This window comes from Taeniopygia guttata, chromosome 11 (genome assembly GCF_048771995.1).
Source record: "Taeniopygia guttata chromosome 11, bTaeGut7.mat, whole genome shotgun sequence".
Lineage (NCBI taxonomy): Eukaryota > Metazoa > Chordata > Aves > Passeriformes > Estrildidae > Taeniopygia > Taeniopygia guttata.
In genome coordinates, this window is record NC_133036.1 from 1209854 (window position 1) to 1224217 (window position 14364).

Consider the following 14364-nt stretch of genomic DNA (forward strand, 5'->3'; position numbering starts at 1 on the left):
GCCAACAGATCATCTTTGTTTAAAATGAAAAAACACACTGACCGCATTTTTCTATCATGTAACAGGCCTGGAAAAGGACATACAAGGAAAAAAAAGTCATTACATGAATAAGAAAGATAGGATGTTAATAATAATGATGGCAATAGAGGACAGTATAAATTTCCCTAAAAGAGTAGATGAGTAAGTATGCTGTTATTTTTTTTTTTTACACTGAACTAAAAATATAATACAAATAAACATCACAGGATCCAGTACAAAGCTTATTTCCTGGGAATGCTGTGTTCTAAAAAACTGAGACAGCTACCAGTTAGCAGAGCACGGAGGTGAGGAAGCAGATGATTACCTGATGTGCACTTGCACAAGCCAAACTATCTAATGATTTAATACCACACTTCTAGAGATTGCCAAGGTTCCAGATGTGGATTGTTCCACCACCTCAGATGCTTAGCCTTTCCCTCCCTCATCACCACCAAGGAAAAGCTCACCACTTCTGAAGGAAGAACTGAATAGTCTCTCCACATTCATTAAGAGATACTAGATAACTACCCACAAGCTATAAATCTCATTTCTAATTGTTTTCCATTACGTAATTAGACTTCAGACATGAATTTTCTTTACTAGCTGTTATGCAATACTCTGAAGTCATTATTAAGTGTGTAAGTAACTATCACATCTGTGGTTGCCCTGTCCAGTCTCACAGATTCCATCTAAGACTCACAGAGTGCCTAACACAAATTCAGTACCACATACTTAAGAATGTAAAGATGAAACCTAAAACAACAACCTTAAACAAGACTAAAAGTACAGCCAATCCCACGGCCTGGGTTTCACCCAGCCAGATGACATCTAGCATCAGCCCTGAGCCTTAAAAGTGACTGCTGCTGCTTCCCTATGCAAAGGCTGCCTCAGCAGCTCAGCCCTCTGGAGAGAAAGGCTTTCCTCTCCTCAGTCTAAGCTCATGGCCAGTGTTTACACAGCCATGCTTGGAACAACACTGTTTTCTTTCTCACCCTGCATTTTCCACTATTACTGCTAGGCTCATGTCTTCTTCTTGTAAGAAAAATAAATTCTCCAGTATAAGGCACTTATAAAAAAAAAAAAAAAAACTTTAAACTTTTCTGCCATACATGCAATTTTGTGTGTCAGTTCTTTCACGCTTCAGACATGAAGATTATCTACACCTTCTCAGCTGAATGTAGCATTTTCTTTCATTTTTGTTTGGTATCTAAGCCAGAGAAAACATAATAATCATTATGTTTTTACAAAACCAGTGAAGCCAATGTGTTGCTTCTGGTAAAGGTGAGAGGCCCAGCAGAAGTGGTGTTTTTCACCAGCCAGAGTTAACACTTACCAACACTACAGCCTGTCCTCACAGCAGCAGCACTGATTCCTTTGTCTTGTCAGCAGGTACAAAGAACTGGCTTTATGCTTTTAGGAAATGAGTGGTTCAGTGCCCAAAAATTACTATTTCAAAATAGACCCTGTGAGTTGAATTTTTCCCAGCAAGTTTATGAAGCTCAATTCAAAAGCAGATACAACTCTCTTGTTTAAAGAGAGTATATTCCTATGTGCAAGAGCAGGATTGCACCCTCTCCTTTTGAATCCACAGATTTTCTTACAAAGTAAGGATGAGAAAGAAAAAGCAGAGTATGTTTTAAATCAGTTCTTACATGAAGTTCAGTTTGTCTCACTGATTGATTATTTTTTAAAGATAAACATAAATCAGGGAAAACTTCAGTAGCTGGGATCAATAAGCAACTGGCCTTGCTCTAGCATACATACTGAGATTGACCATCTAAAATCTTCTTATTTCTTACTTCTGCATTCAAAGACCCCTGGATACTTGAGTTTTGGGGGAAAAGGCTGCAGATACAAGCTCCTTTGCTTGGATGCCATAAACAAACTGAACTGAGAAGCAAAGATGAACCTGCCTCTTTCTTTTGATCAAATGAGAAGGAAAGATCAGTTCTTTAAAATGTAGGGAAAAGTTTTAAATGGGAATAACATGTATTTTCACCCCATTCTACTCCTGCTTCTTGCCAACAAAAGAAAGAAGTTTAAAATCTCAGAGAGACTGAAAACACTTGATCCTCCAATTGTAAATATTTAGCAGTGTTCCCAAGGCACCATTCCCTCTTTGTCCCCAAGGTGTTTCACATACCTTTTTATATCTTTTTAAATCAACAAATGGCCATTTCCTTTGGCAACAGATAATGCAAAGACTGCTTCCTACCACAGAAGTGTAGAAGATAAAGCAAAACTCTAAGAATGAGCAAAATAAGAACTAGGAAAAAAAGCACTACAAAGAAGAAGAAGAAGAAGAACAAAGATTTCTCTCTGTTGAAATTCTGTGTAAGATTGGTGGTGCATTGGTTGTACTCACTGCAGTTGCAAAGTATCAATCTGATTTCATGAGCCTGAAAGTACAGAATAACTTTCCTCCATGGATATTGTTCCTTCTTCTACCTTCACATTTATTTTAAAAGAAAAAAGGTTACATCTGGGGGAGCAGAAAGAAAAATGATGTATCCTTGATATCAGGTCTCACCCACACAGAGAATAAATGAAACTCAGAAGATCTACAAATGCTTTATTTAGTCTAAAAGTATATGGATAGATACTTTTACTATTATGATTTCTAGACTTTATCCTTTCATATGCATTTAAAATACTCTATTGACGTCATGGTATTTAAATGGAGCCCTTTTTGAGTAACAGAAAGACTCAGAATGAGGAATAACAACAGTGTTCACCTGCAGTTAGTCATAATAAATCAAGCTTTTTATCACTGTCTCTCACTTATGCCTCATGATGGAATAACCTTAAAAGCTTCTATTTAGAAATAATTCTGCATAAACACACAAATGACACAGAATATGATGCAGAGTGCACTATAATGGAACTCAGCTAGCTAGCAATCCAAATGTTATATCATTAGCAGACCCATGATCTCCAAAGAAGATGTTTGTATCCTAATGTAGGTATTCTGTGCAGGAGCAAAGTGCCCCTCCCCACATTTTCCAAGCAGTGGAACTGTGTTAGAACTGGGGCAAACCAATACACATTGTCTGAGCTTTAAAAATGTGTGACTGTCCAAGAGTCACGTTTTCAATTTCACATTTATTAGTTACATGTATTACAAGCAATAGCTGCCAATTTTCTTTACAAAATCCTACACAAACATCAGAAAAAAACCAAAAACAAACAACAACAAAAAAAGCAAAAAAGCAAGCCCTTTAATATGTTATCAAGCAAAGAATCAGGATTATTTTCTGCTATGTAAACTCTCGACGCGACTATTAACAGAAGGGCAAATTCTGATACCTCCCTTGAAAAATTGCTATTTACCAGAGACAAGAATAGAGGAGATAGGCAGCATACTCCTATGATATGTTATCACCAGCAATATATTTGTGCTGATAGAAGTCAAAGCCAATCTTCACCATCCCTACTCAAACACTTTCTAGCAGAGAAGACAGAAAAAGGCTGCTATCCTATCACAACTTGTTTGCCAACTAAATTTAGAAAAACAGTTTTCTACTTAAACTAGGCAAGCTATAGCTGCAGATTGAGGCAAAATAAACACAAGCTCACACTACCATTCTATAGCTGTTTGTTGTGAAGAATTACAGGTAGAAGAGCAAGATTGATCTCTAAGCTGCACACTGAACATACCACACACCTGTGTATGCACAACACTGAATGCTGTTTGTTTACCTGCTTGAGTAGGTATTTCATGAACATATTTTCCTTTCATATGATCACTGATTAATCGCTCTGAGCCATACTTAGCCCTAGATTAAACTGCCTGTCTTTCACCTAATTCAGCCTGAGCTGCAGACAGGCTGAGGTTGTGCCCCAGCTGTGGTGGCCCCAGCAGTGTCAGGGTTTTGGTAGGTGCCATCAGCCAGCCCGAGCCAGAGAGGCGGCAGAGCCACGGCGAGATCAGAAGCCACCCAAGGAATGTGCTGGGGCAGAGCACACTCCAAGAGCCCTCTCACAGCAAAGGCACCCACAAAGCTGATTGCAGGAAGGGAAAATCTCAGAACAAGCCATTGTCTCCATCAGGCAGGCCAGGCAGAGCAGGGGGCACTGAACCACAGCCACCGACACACCGGGACGGCTGCCTCAGAGTGCTGGAACCAGACCAGGTGAGACAGCCCTGAGAGCTGAGACTGCACACACTGAGGGCTGGCACATCCTTGGAACAGCAATTACAGAAGCCACACAATAAATACCCAAAGCACCTCACCAGCATCATCCAAGACCCCAGCACAGAGCTATTAGATTTTAAGAGGCTTAGATGAAGGTATGAGAATGAAACAAAGGCACTTCTGCTCTGTCACAAACAGCAGGTAGATCTCTATCATGGAAGCAGTGATGCAAGCCACTGTTTAGGAAGCCTGGCTGCCCTGTATGACATAACATCTGATTTACCACTCCACATGCTCTCCTTGGGTCTCAGCTGCACCACCACGGGAGCATAAAGATAGCTCTAAGTAGGATTTAAAAACGTCAGGAGGAAAGGACAGCAGAAGCATCTGTTAGATCCTTTTATTTAACAATATCCTGAAATTGCAAATTATTTGGAAGGACAAAATAAATTGATACAAATGACTTCATCTTATCATTTGCAACACAGCAATTGGACACTCTCATAAAACCACAAACAGAAAGTCACATAGGCATAAACATATTATTTACTCTCATGATTGCTTTGTAGTGCAAATCTATACTAAGCTCTTGTGTTTGTACCTCACAGTGTATTTACATCTATGGTCCAGTATACTTTTGAGATCAGTCTTGTTTTTACTTAAAGTTCTGCAGTGAAAAAGAGCAGAGAATGCATCATAAAATTCTGGGGTTTTTACCGCATGTATAGAATAGGCTTTTTTTAAATGTAATGTATACTACGCATTTCAAACTGTATCAAGCAAAACAACAGGAGAAAAAAGAACCATGTTGGGTTGTGGTAGGAAACCACAATTACAAAGTTTTTTTGCTACAAAAGATCAATAGCACAATAGCCACATATTTACAGGGTCACCACCTATTATCATCATCATTTCAGCCACATGCTTTTCAGGAAACCACAAAAATAACAGTATTACCCTATTAAAGCAAACCAAATTATTATTTGTCCTTGCCTAATAAAATTCTTCTTTATTTAAAGAATGGAAATAGAGGACTGTTAATCCCCATCAGCTAAACAGTTCACTGATAAAAGTAGAGTTTAACAAAAGCAGTTTATTAATAACAAATTTTATTAATAACAAGTACTGAAATACAGTATCCCAAACCATTTACAAATTCAACTATTTGTGTAAGCCTTACAACCATAAAGAGAGTAGCATAAAAAGAATGGCAGATAAATATGATCTTCTCTGAAAATAAGCTACTCCAACATTCAGCAATTGATTTTTGCATGGTTTTAAGACCATTTTCTTATCAAAATTAGACAGTTAATCAATACTGAGGTGTTTAAGTATGTCTTGAACCTACAAACCTTTATATAATTCAGTGACTTTGAATACAGGCATTGTCCCATTGGGATAGAAAGGATGATTCATAAAGCTCATTTTGTTTTCTTGCAAAAAACGTACAAAAACCCCACAACAACAACAACAAAAACAAATACACAAAGCCCCATCCCAAAAAAAAAAAACCAACAAAAAAACCACCCTACTTTATTAACTTGGATGTCTAAAATTATTTAGATTTCAGGTTCCCATCTAATTTCTCTCATATTAACTGCTCAGAGAATTACAATACTAACTATAACCATTTGGAATGCCAAACACAGCAGAGATTCTCCTGACAAAAATTCTTAAGGAAATCAAAGGGAGAGATGAAGACACCTCACCTCAAATGATCTCAACCATCTGCATGGAGACTTCATTTTCCACAAATCCTATCCTGGTAATTTTATGTATTTCCAACCTTTGGTTAGGTTGTCCAGCTGATCAGAACTCTTCAGAATATTCACTGTAGAGAAGGAAAATCCAGATACAAATGTATCTGTCTGAGAAATGTTCTGCTTTAACATAGTGATTTAACATAACCATCACTTACATACGTGGTAAAGCAGATCAGGAAAGTGAGGAGATCCCTGCACTGCTGCCTCTGCAGCTCTCACCCCAGCCAGCAGCTGAGACCTCTGATCCCTTATTTCAGAGGTTACTAGTCCAAGTCCTGGTATTTCATCCCAAAACATCCTTTGTTTTTAACCTATGTCACAACCCACTCTTTTCCATGTTAGCCTCAGTTCTCTCAAGTCTTTAGCCAGGAAGGATAACATGTGCCTCTAGTGACCCAGACAGTAAGAAGGGCTGTTACTTTAAAACAGTGAAAATAAAACACTGAATGGATAAAAATTTCTCCATGAAACACAAAGGTCAGGCCTGATCTAATGCACATGTAAGTAAGTGAAAGATGCCCACACTGAATGGGTCTTCTATGGATGTAAAAACTACTTTGATACAAGGGATACTTCCAACCTACAGTTTTTGAGAATGGATTGTTTTTCTTTTCCCCCTTGATATGGAGCTCTTCCACCAAATGTGGCTGCTGGGCAAACTGGTTGTGCAGGAATAAACAGCAAACACTGATGCCAAGAGCTGGAACATGAACTATACAAACAAACTGAAAACCAGATGAACTGTTTGCTTGAAACTATTTTCATTTTCAATTATAAACTAACATTATCTAGTTGCAGTAGCACACCTTTTCCAACACAAGTCAGTCTGCAGCACTGGCCAATCATACTTCCAGCATTCTGCTCATAAGACTCAGTTATTTTTAATGTGATGAAAATAATATTTTCAGCTAATCTGCCCATTACCATAAAGTGAATGAAGAAGTTCATGAAAAAACATCTGTTTGGATATTCAAGGTTACCCATGGCAGAAGCAGCTGTGTAATGACAGTCTCCCCTTTTGGTTTTAATATTTCAGCTGCCTGTGATTTTGAATATATTGTTTCAGGTATAAGCAGAGAGAATACATTCAAAACAGGATTTGGACTGTTTTGACACATGCTAACATCAGTGGAAAAGATGTGAAATACAAATCTTGTTACAAAAATAAATAATGAATAACATGGCAGCAAGTATGATCTCATCTAAGTCTTCATCTGAACAGAGCACAGAGGCAAAGACCAGCAGGCTCTTGTGTGACATTGTTATCTAAAGTCCTGATTAGATTTTCACCTCAGAGTTCTCAATTTTGGTAGCAATCATCACAAAGATACTATGGTGACTGGCACTCTATAAATACATCACACAGACAGGTAACAGTACAGAACACAGCTATCAGATAAGAGTGTGAAGCATTTGAAAATTCAACCCTGCCATTAGGTCTGTATAACAGTACTCAATTTTATGGCAGTAGAAAAGTGATTACAGATAAAAAGGTAGGATTAGTGCTGTACAAATTCTTCTCCTCTTAAATTTGATCATCATCGTCCAATAGCATTACTTAGGTTTTTAAGGAGTATCAGAATTCAACAAGTATATAAGGATGTATTAACTGTAAATTTAATAAAAGCTGCAGCACAAACCACAGGTCACAGTTTGACTGGCCTCACTTTGTCAGACACTGCACAAAACTGCAACAAATGAATCACACAACTGAGAGTCTCCTCTTGAGTATCTGCCAAAGAATAGAGGCTGTTATTTTCTGTGCTTCTTTTTAGATTTTATTAAAAATTTGTGATAATTCATTATAAAGCTGGACTGGGTACCTGTCTGTGAAGTACAACGTGGTGTACTATGGGTGGTACTATGGGAATGAAGTTCTTGTCATCCCAGTGGATTTGGTCAATGTTCCCTCACTCCAGAGCCAGAGGTGTAAAGTGGAGCTCCATGTCCATGGCCCACACACCCCAGAGCTGTCATTGCTACAAAAATATCACTGTTTTAAAAACTCCACCCACAAATGATTTCCACACATACCTAAAGTACTCTTACGTATCTCCTAAGCATTACATTCCAACTCTTCATGCATTACTGTACATTATTGCAAGCATCTTACTGATATGGTTGTAACCCACTGTAATGAAAATATCTAAAAAATTTTTTAAAAATTGACTTCTACAAAGTATACTTTTTATACAATCAACTTTCAACCAACAAATGGTACATTCAGTATAGGAGCTGCATTATGTGAGCAACAGAAAAACTGTACCCTGCACAATCCAATCAGTATCCCCATTACAGGTGTTCATTCTGAGCACCACAGGTTTTTGCACAGTTGTGGCATACAGGAGTTTCCTGTTTCACAGCCAGCTCTTAGAAAACCTCAAGAGTGACTCTGCAAGGCGGGGTGATGATACAAGTTGTAATTTTCATTTTGGTGGACATACTCATATGACCATTTCACTTCCTCTTCCAGGGACTAGAAATTATATATCCAACAATTCTAGTGCTAGACTAGACAGACAAATATTTTGGGAACTTTTTTGCTCCCTAGCAGTAGTTGCCTACACAGTCCTGAGGTTTTGAGGTATCCAAGGCAGGGGCTGGCTGTTCTGGGAAAGAAGCAGTTGAGCACGCTTGCCACATGGGCCAGAAGCTCAGTGGAAAATACTGGTGACAAAATGTAATTTACTGAGTTGATACTGCAACAGAAAGTTCACAATCCCCTGCCTAAACTATCTCCAACAAGACCTGTATTTGTGTTTCTGCTATGCATCTCTACTTTTTGGGAACTCCCTGGTGCTTTGTGGCTCTCTCCCATCAGCTGGGGCCACCTCTGTCATGGCCAGGTGTGGATACAGACACCAGCCCAGCCCAGAGCAGCAGCGACTGCCCCGTCTGCACCAGAGCAGAGCCCCGATGTAAACAAACGTATTTGCAGGGCAGCTGATGAGAGCATGGAGCTTTCTATCTTAGCAACATACATGGACCCATTGTCTCTCACCATCTGCTGCAGGAGAGGAAAACCTATGCATATAGAGCCACACTACATTTGCAAGAAGAGTAGTTTTAAATTATTTGCATAACTGTAATCCACTTTTTCCTAACAACGCACTCTAATAGGAATGACTTAGAGCCACAGTTTAGCTGCTGCTAAACTACTGCTGTCTTTGCTTTACCTCTGGAAGAACAAGATAAACTTCCTGAGCTTCCTTTGTAAAATGAGAAATATTTCAGCCAAAAACATCAAGCTCTGACAATCTCATATGTATGGTAGCGCCTAAATTAAGGTATGTATGGTTGAAATTTGTATCCTTCAAGGACAATCTGTGTAGTAGAGATAAACGTTACAAAATGCAGGCAGCTAAATAATGAAGTAAGGATTCTGGAATTTAATATGATAACTCAAGTACTGAGCTGTATGTATTTAGGTTTTGGAGTTTTCACTTTTTCCAAATGGCATTATAAGAACTACAGCTCCCTAAAAAAAAAAAAAAAAAAAAAAAAAAAAAAAGTATATGCCAGGATGAATACTAGTTCCCTAAATATTTTTAGTACAAGACATATAATTTACTCAATAAGTGAAAAAGTTTGTTTAGAAAAAGCTACTCAACTGTACTGAATGTCCAAAATCATTCTCCATCTGCAGAACCATAAAAGGGCTCAAAACAGAAGCAGAATGTTTTACAACAGCTGGTCTCCTTCAACTTTCTGTAATTTTTATAGCTCCTTTTCAGTGAATTTTTTTTAGTATACTGCAGCAGGATTCTTCTAGAAGCAGGCAAACCGTGGTTTCACTTGTGCAATTCCATGAAGCAGAAGTGGATCGCTGTTATCCCAAACCACCACCAGCCAGACACATGCAGGGTCAAGTAATGTACTCTCACATCAGGGCTGAAAACTTATCAAATATGGCCCTGATCCAGCAAAGCACTTAAGCACATGCTTTACTTTAAACATGTAAGTAATCCTATTAGAGTAAATGAGATTCAGCATAAACCACTGGACTGAATCTCAGAATACCTTGGTTATGGCTCTGATTATGTCAGTGACCGACTGTGTAACCTTGGACAAACCGCTGCACTTCTGTGCCCCTGTTTCCTCCCTTGCCCTCTACATGTCCATGCCATGTTGCACCACCACCTCACCAAAAGCAACCCCAATGAACCTCCTAGAAACTGCTGTACTACCAGTGGTGGCAGGGACGTGAATGTACATCAGTCCATTCCAAACACCTGTCATGAACTCAACACTAATTCTTCTCCAAAAAACCCCCAAGATGACATCCCTCAGCCTTAGGTCTTCTTATCCAGTATTGAGCACCAATTTCCAAAGCACAGCATTGCACTTAGAAAGCAGTTGGGGTGCAATCCAGCCAAAGGCAGCAGGTCAGGGCCAGCACAGCTCCTCAGCATGCCTGGTTCCACAGCCAGGGCTCAGGATGCAGTTCCCACCTCTGACCCTTCCTCACAGGGCACCCTGAGATCCTGCCTGGGGGTCCAGTCTGCCACATTCCTGCCAGTGCTGCATCCACTGAAGAACAAAAACCCTACAGTCCTGGGAAATTCTCTTTAAAGCACGCAGGTGGAAGGTAGCATTGTCTCACAGGGTGCAATGTATTTGCACTAAAAGGCTTTCTATTTGATATTTTTAGACACTATGATGCAAGATACAATTTTCCATAGGCAGGCCATATGCCATCAACTCTATGTCTTTAATGATCTTGAGAATATTTTCACATAAATAATTCTGCTTTTGCACATATATACAACCACGTAGTCTGTTTACTCTTGCCATCACGCTGCTTCCCGGCAGTTGTCACAGGCAATGTCACTGTCACAAGGAGAATACGGATTCAGCTCCTAACAATGAAGCGGGCATGGATGAGTGGGCAGGACACTCAAATGCGTTTCAGAAAGACTTGAGGTAAAATACTGTCCCTAGTGAAATCAATAACAGTTCTCACATTTACTTCAACAGAGTAAATATTTCAGCCCTTTTTTTCAGTGTCTTCTGGTCATCTCAGTACCTAACAGAACAATCATTTATTTTCCTTAGAAACACAGGAAAAAGGACAGACAACAAGGAAAGCAAAGCAGGGAGGCAAGATATCAAAACAGATGTACTCTCTTATCAGAATAATTAAAAAACCCACAAATTTACAATGACTCCTATTACAGATTATAAACAATGCAGAATATGAGATTAGATTAACATAGTTAGGACTATCCTTTCTAGGAACTCATTCACAAATTCTTCTTCTGTCCTTGAAACACCTGTACACCACGTTGCTGTTTTCCCAGCTGAGCCAATGAAGAGCTCACAGCAACAGCAACACAATTCTGCGTGTGTCAGCCTGCTCTGGATCAGGCCTTTTGCATACAAAGATATCTATTATAAGACACCAGCATCATGAGCTGTACGCTGTTAATTAAAATATTTTCTGCTGTGGACTGGAAGCCTGGCCTATGAGATACTTGTCAAAATTATGTTCAGGAGTATAGGCCAAAGTAAGTTAGTTTTGACTTTTTCTGAATCCAGGCAGCTAATAACTCTGTTCACATTGTACAATGATGGGAAATACAGTTAAAATGTTATAGATAACTGTGAACTAGCAGCAAGTTAATGCACACAAGAAACTACCGGTATTCAGAAGATATTAAAAATTTTGGACGTACAAAAAAAACTGAGAAAGAGCCCATAGAGTAACCTGTACCTAAACTTGAATTAAGTGCCCGCCGTGCACAACACAGGAAAGTCACAGAACAAGTGAAATTTACAGTAAACACGCCGGCTGCCAGTAAGCGCTGCAAGTTTCCAAAATTAGCCGGCTTATCAGCCGGCAGCGGACATTTCCGAGGCATTTTGGAGCTCCCGGGGTCCTTTTAGCAGCACTGGAAGTTGGGGCTGACATTTCATCTTTAACTCACGCCCCCCGCGCTCCCGCACCGCGCTAACAAAGCCGCCGGCCCGCGGGCGCGCATGCGCGGCCCTGCGCGCCCCGCTGGCCACGGGCCGGGCAGCGCGGCCGGCCGGACACGGGCCGGACACGGGCCGGGCACCGCTCGGACACCGCTCGGACACGGGCCGGACACCGCCCGGACACCGCTCGGACACGGGCCGGACACCGCCCGGACACCGCCCGCCTGCCAAACTTCTGCAGCGGCGGCTCCGCGGACAGCAGAGCCACACGCGAGTCCACCCACGACAGCCACCCGGGCGCGAGTTCTCCGGGAGAAAGTTTTCTCCAGCTACTGTATCTATTTAACGCACGTTGTTACTTCTCCCTCTGAAAATGGGCTTTGTATTTCAGCGAAGTTCATCTCTTCGTTTGGTAAGGATTGTTGATAAAAACGGGATTTAACGTAAGTTCAGGCTTCATGCAGCACCCTACTTTTCCCCAGCATCTCATACAGCGCCTCACAAAAGGCCCCAGAGGTTGGACAAACATAGCACCAGGAAAAACACAGAGTGAAAGGGATCTTTATGTGCGTGTGTGAGGGCCCAGTGCTAATAGCTCAATGTGCTATTGACACATCACAGTGCAAACAGCTAAGTCTTTTTCAAAATAGCATGAGTCACAGTGCCATTCTCAACTTTGCCTTTCCCAGATTTGGGTAATTTGTAGTAAGTCATCCCCGTATTATTAAAACATATTTCTTTAAATGAAGGTAAGACACTGGGAAATTACTATTTCTTCTGACTAACGTTTACCCAAACACTGCACATGCCGCAGAGGTGTGAATAGACAGAAGTGGTACTGCAACTTCTGTGACAGCCCTCGCCAAAGCGGAGCGTTAGTTACCCTTCTGTACCAGCAGCTGATGCACTTTTAGATAATCCTCCCGTTTGGATAATCCTCTAGTTAGGAACTGGCCATAACAGAGCCGCGCTGAGCCGGGAGCAGAGAGCAGAGGGAGGCTCCGTCCTCTCCTCACAGGGCATCCGAGCCCACCGCGCTCTGCCCGACGCGCCGGGAGCCGCCGCGGCTCCCGCCCGGGGAAAGTTCGGCAAGTCCCGACCCACCGCGGCCGCTGCGCGCTCGGGACGCGCCTTTGTTCGCCGGCCACGGGGAGCAGGATCGCCTGCCCGAGCTCTTCCCAGCTGTCTGCCGCTCGCACCTCTCTGAACCGAGGGCGGGTTCCCCGGGGCGAGCCCCGCGGCGGCCGCGGCAGGAGGAGCCGCCCGGCCCCGCCGACCGCAACTTTGTGGGGCCGGGCATCCTCCGGCCCCGCGGAGAGCGGCGGGCGCACCGCCCCGCTCCGCGCATCCCCCAGCCCCGAGCCTCCCCGCCCCGACGGAGCCCCAACTCCGGTCCGCGGGCGAGCGGCCCGGGCAGCAGCACGAGGAATTAACACCCGCGGGAATAATCACCTTGTTGTAGTTGTAGTAACCCAAACACTGGGCAAAGTCCAGGTTGGAGGGGTCTCCGGGGAGCGCGCTGCCCGCCGCAGCCGGGTAAAATCTTACATCCATGCTGGAGATTTGGTCCACTTGGAGAGACCGCCGGGAGGTTTAATAGATCCACCTTCAAGTGCCTTCCCCGGGGTAGGGGCACGGGCAAACCGCCGAGGGAGCGGAGCTGCGGGGCGCCGAGCCTGCCCGAGAGCGGGGACGAGCGAGAGCCGGGGGGCGGCGGGGACAGCGGGGGAAGAAGCGGCGGAAAAGTGCAGGTAAACAAGGAGGAGAAGAGAGGAGGATGAGAGGAGAGGTGGGCAGCGGACCCCAGGTGGATGCCCGTCCACCTCGGCGGGAGGAGGGGAGGGGAGGGAAGGAGGGAGGGCAGGGGAGAGGGAAGGAGGGAGGGAGGGCTGTTGTTTTTTAAAAGCTCAGTGCCAAGCCACAGGCTTTGCCTCCGCATTCAGGAGCAGCTGCTGTACACAAAGGAGCCACGCGCCCGGCGCGGACGGACTGACGGACGGACCGGCCGCCGCTGCTGCCCGCCCGACAAAGGCGGGGGGACCGTCACCGCCGGGGGAGCGGGGCACGGCGGGGCCACGGCCGCCCCGCGCTGCCGGGGAGGGGGCGGCTACCCCGGACTCGGTGCAACAGGGCTGCGCCGGCCGGGCGCGCTGCGGGGCGAAGTGCCGAGCGAGCGGCGCCGCGCTGGCAGCGCTCCCGGGCGGGGCGGCCGGGCCCGCGCCCCTCCCCGCCCCGCCCGCCGCCCGCTCCCCCGCCCGGTGCGCGCCCGCCCGCCCGGCCCGGAGCCCATGGCTGTCCTCGCTCCCGGAAGGTTCCAGGTGAGTAACTTTCACCGCTTCCACCAGTTTTCCGCCTTTTCTTTTCTTTTTTTTCTTTTTTCTTTTTTTTTTTTTTTTTTTTTTTTTTTTTTTTTTTTTTTGGATATTGCACTTTATCGATTCACGCCACTGCCTTGCTGCGTCAGGTAGGTAGCAGAAGAAACAAGATTTTTCTAACCTGCTGTCAAGAGCAAGACTTTAAACCACAGT

The 14364-nt window shown here is 43.4% G+C and overlaps 1 protein-coding gene across 3 annotated transcripts in view; it reads right to left on the bottom strand.

Moving 5' to 3' along the window:
* Positions 1–13945, bottom strand: part of TOX3 (TOX high mobility group box family member 3) — a 74257-nt gene extending 60312 nt beyond the window's left edge. For all 3 annotated transcript variants that reach the window (XM_072934435.1, XM_032750542.3, XM_032750541.3), the window contains exon 1: positions 13289–13945. In XM_072934435.1, the coding sequence (XP_072790536.1) occupies positions 13289–13390 (102 nt within the window). In that variant the 5' untranslated portion in view covers positions 13391–13945. The remainder of the gene's footprint in view (positions 1–13288) is intronic.
* Positions 13946–14364: the final 419 nt, after the last annotated feature.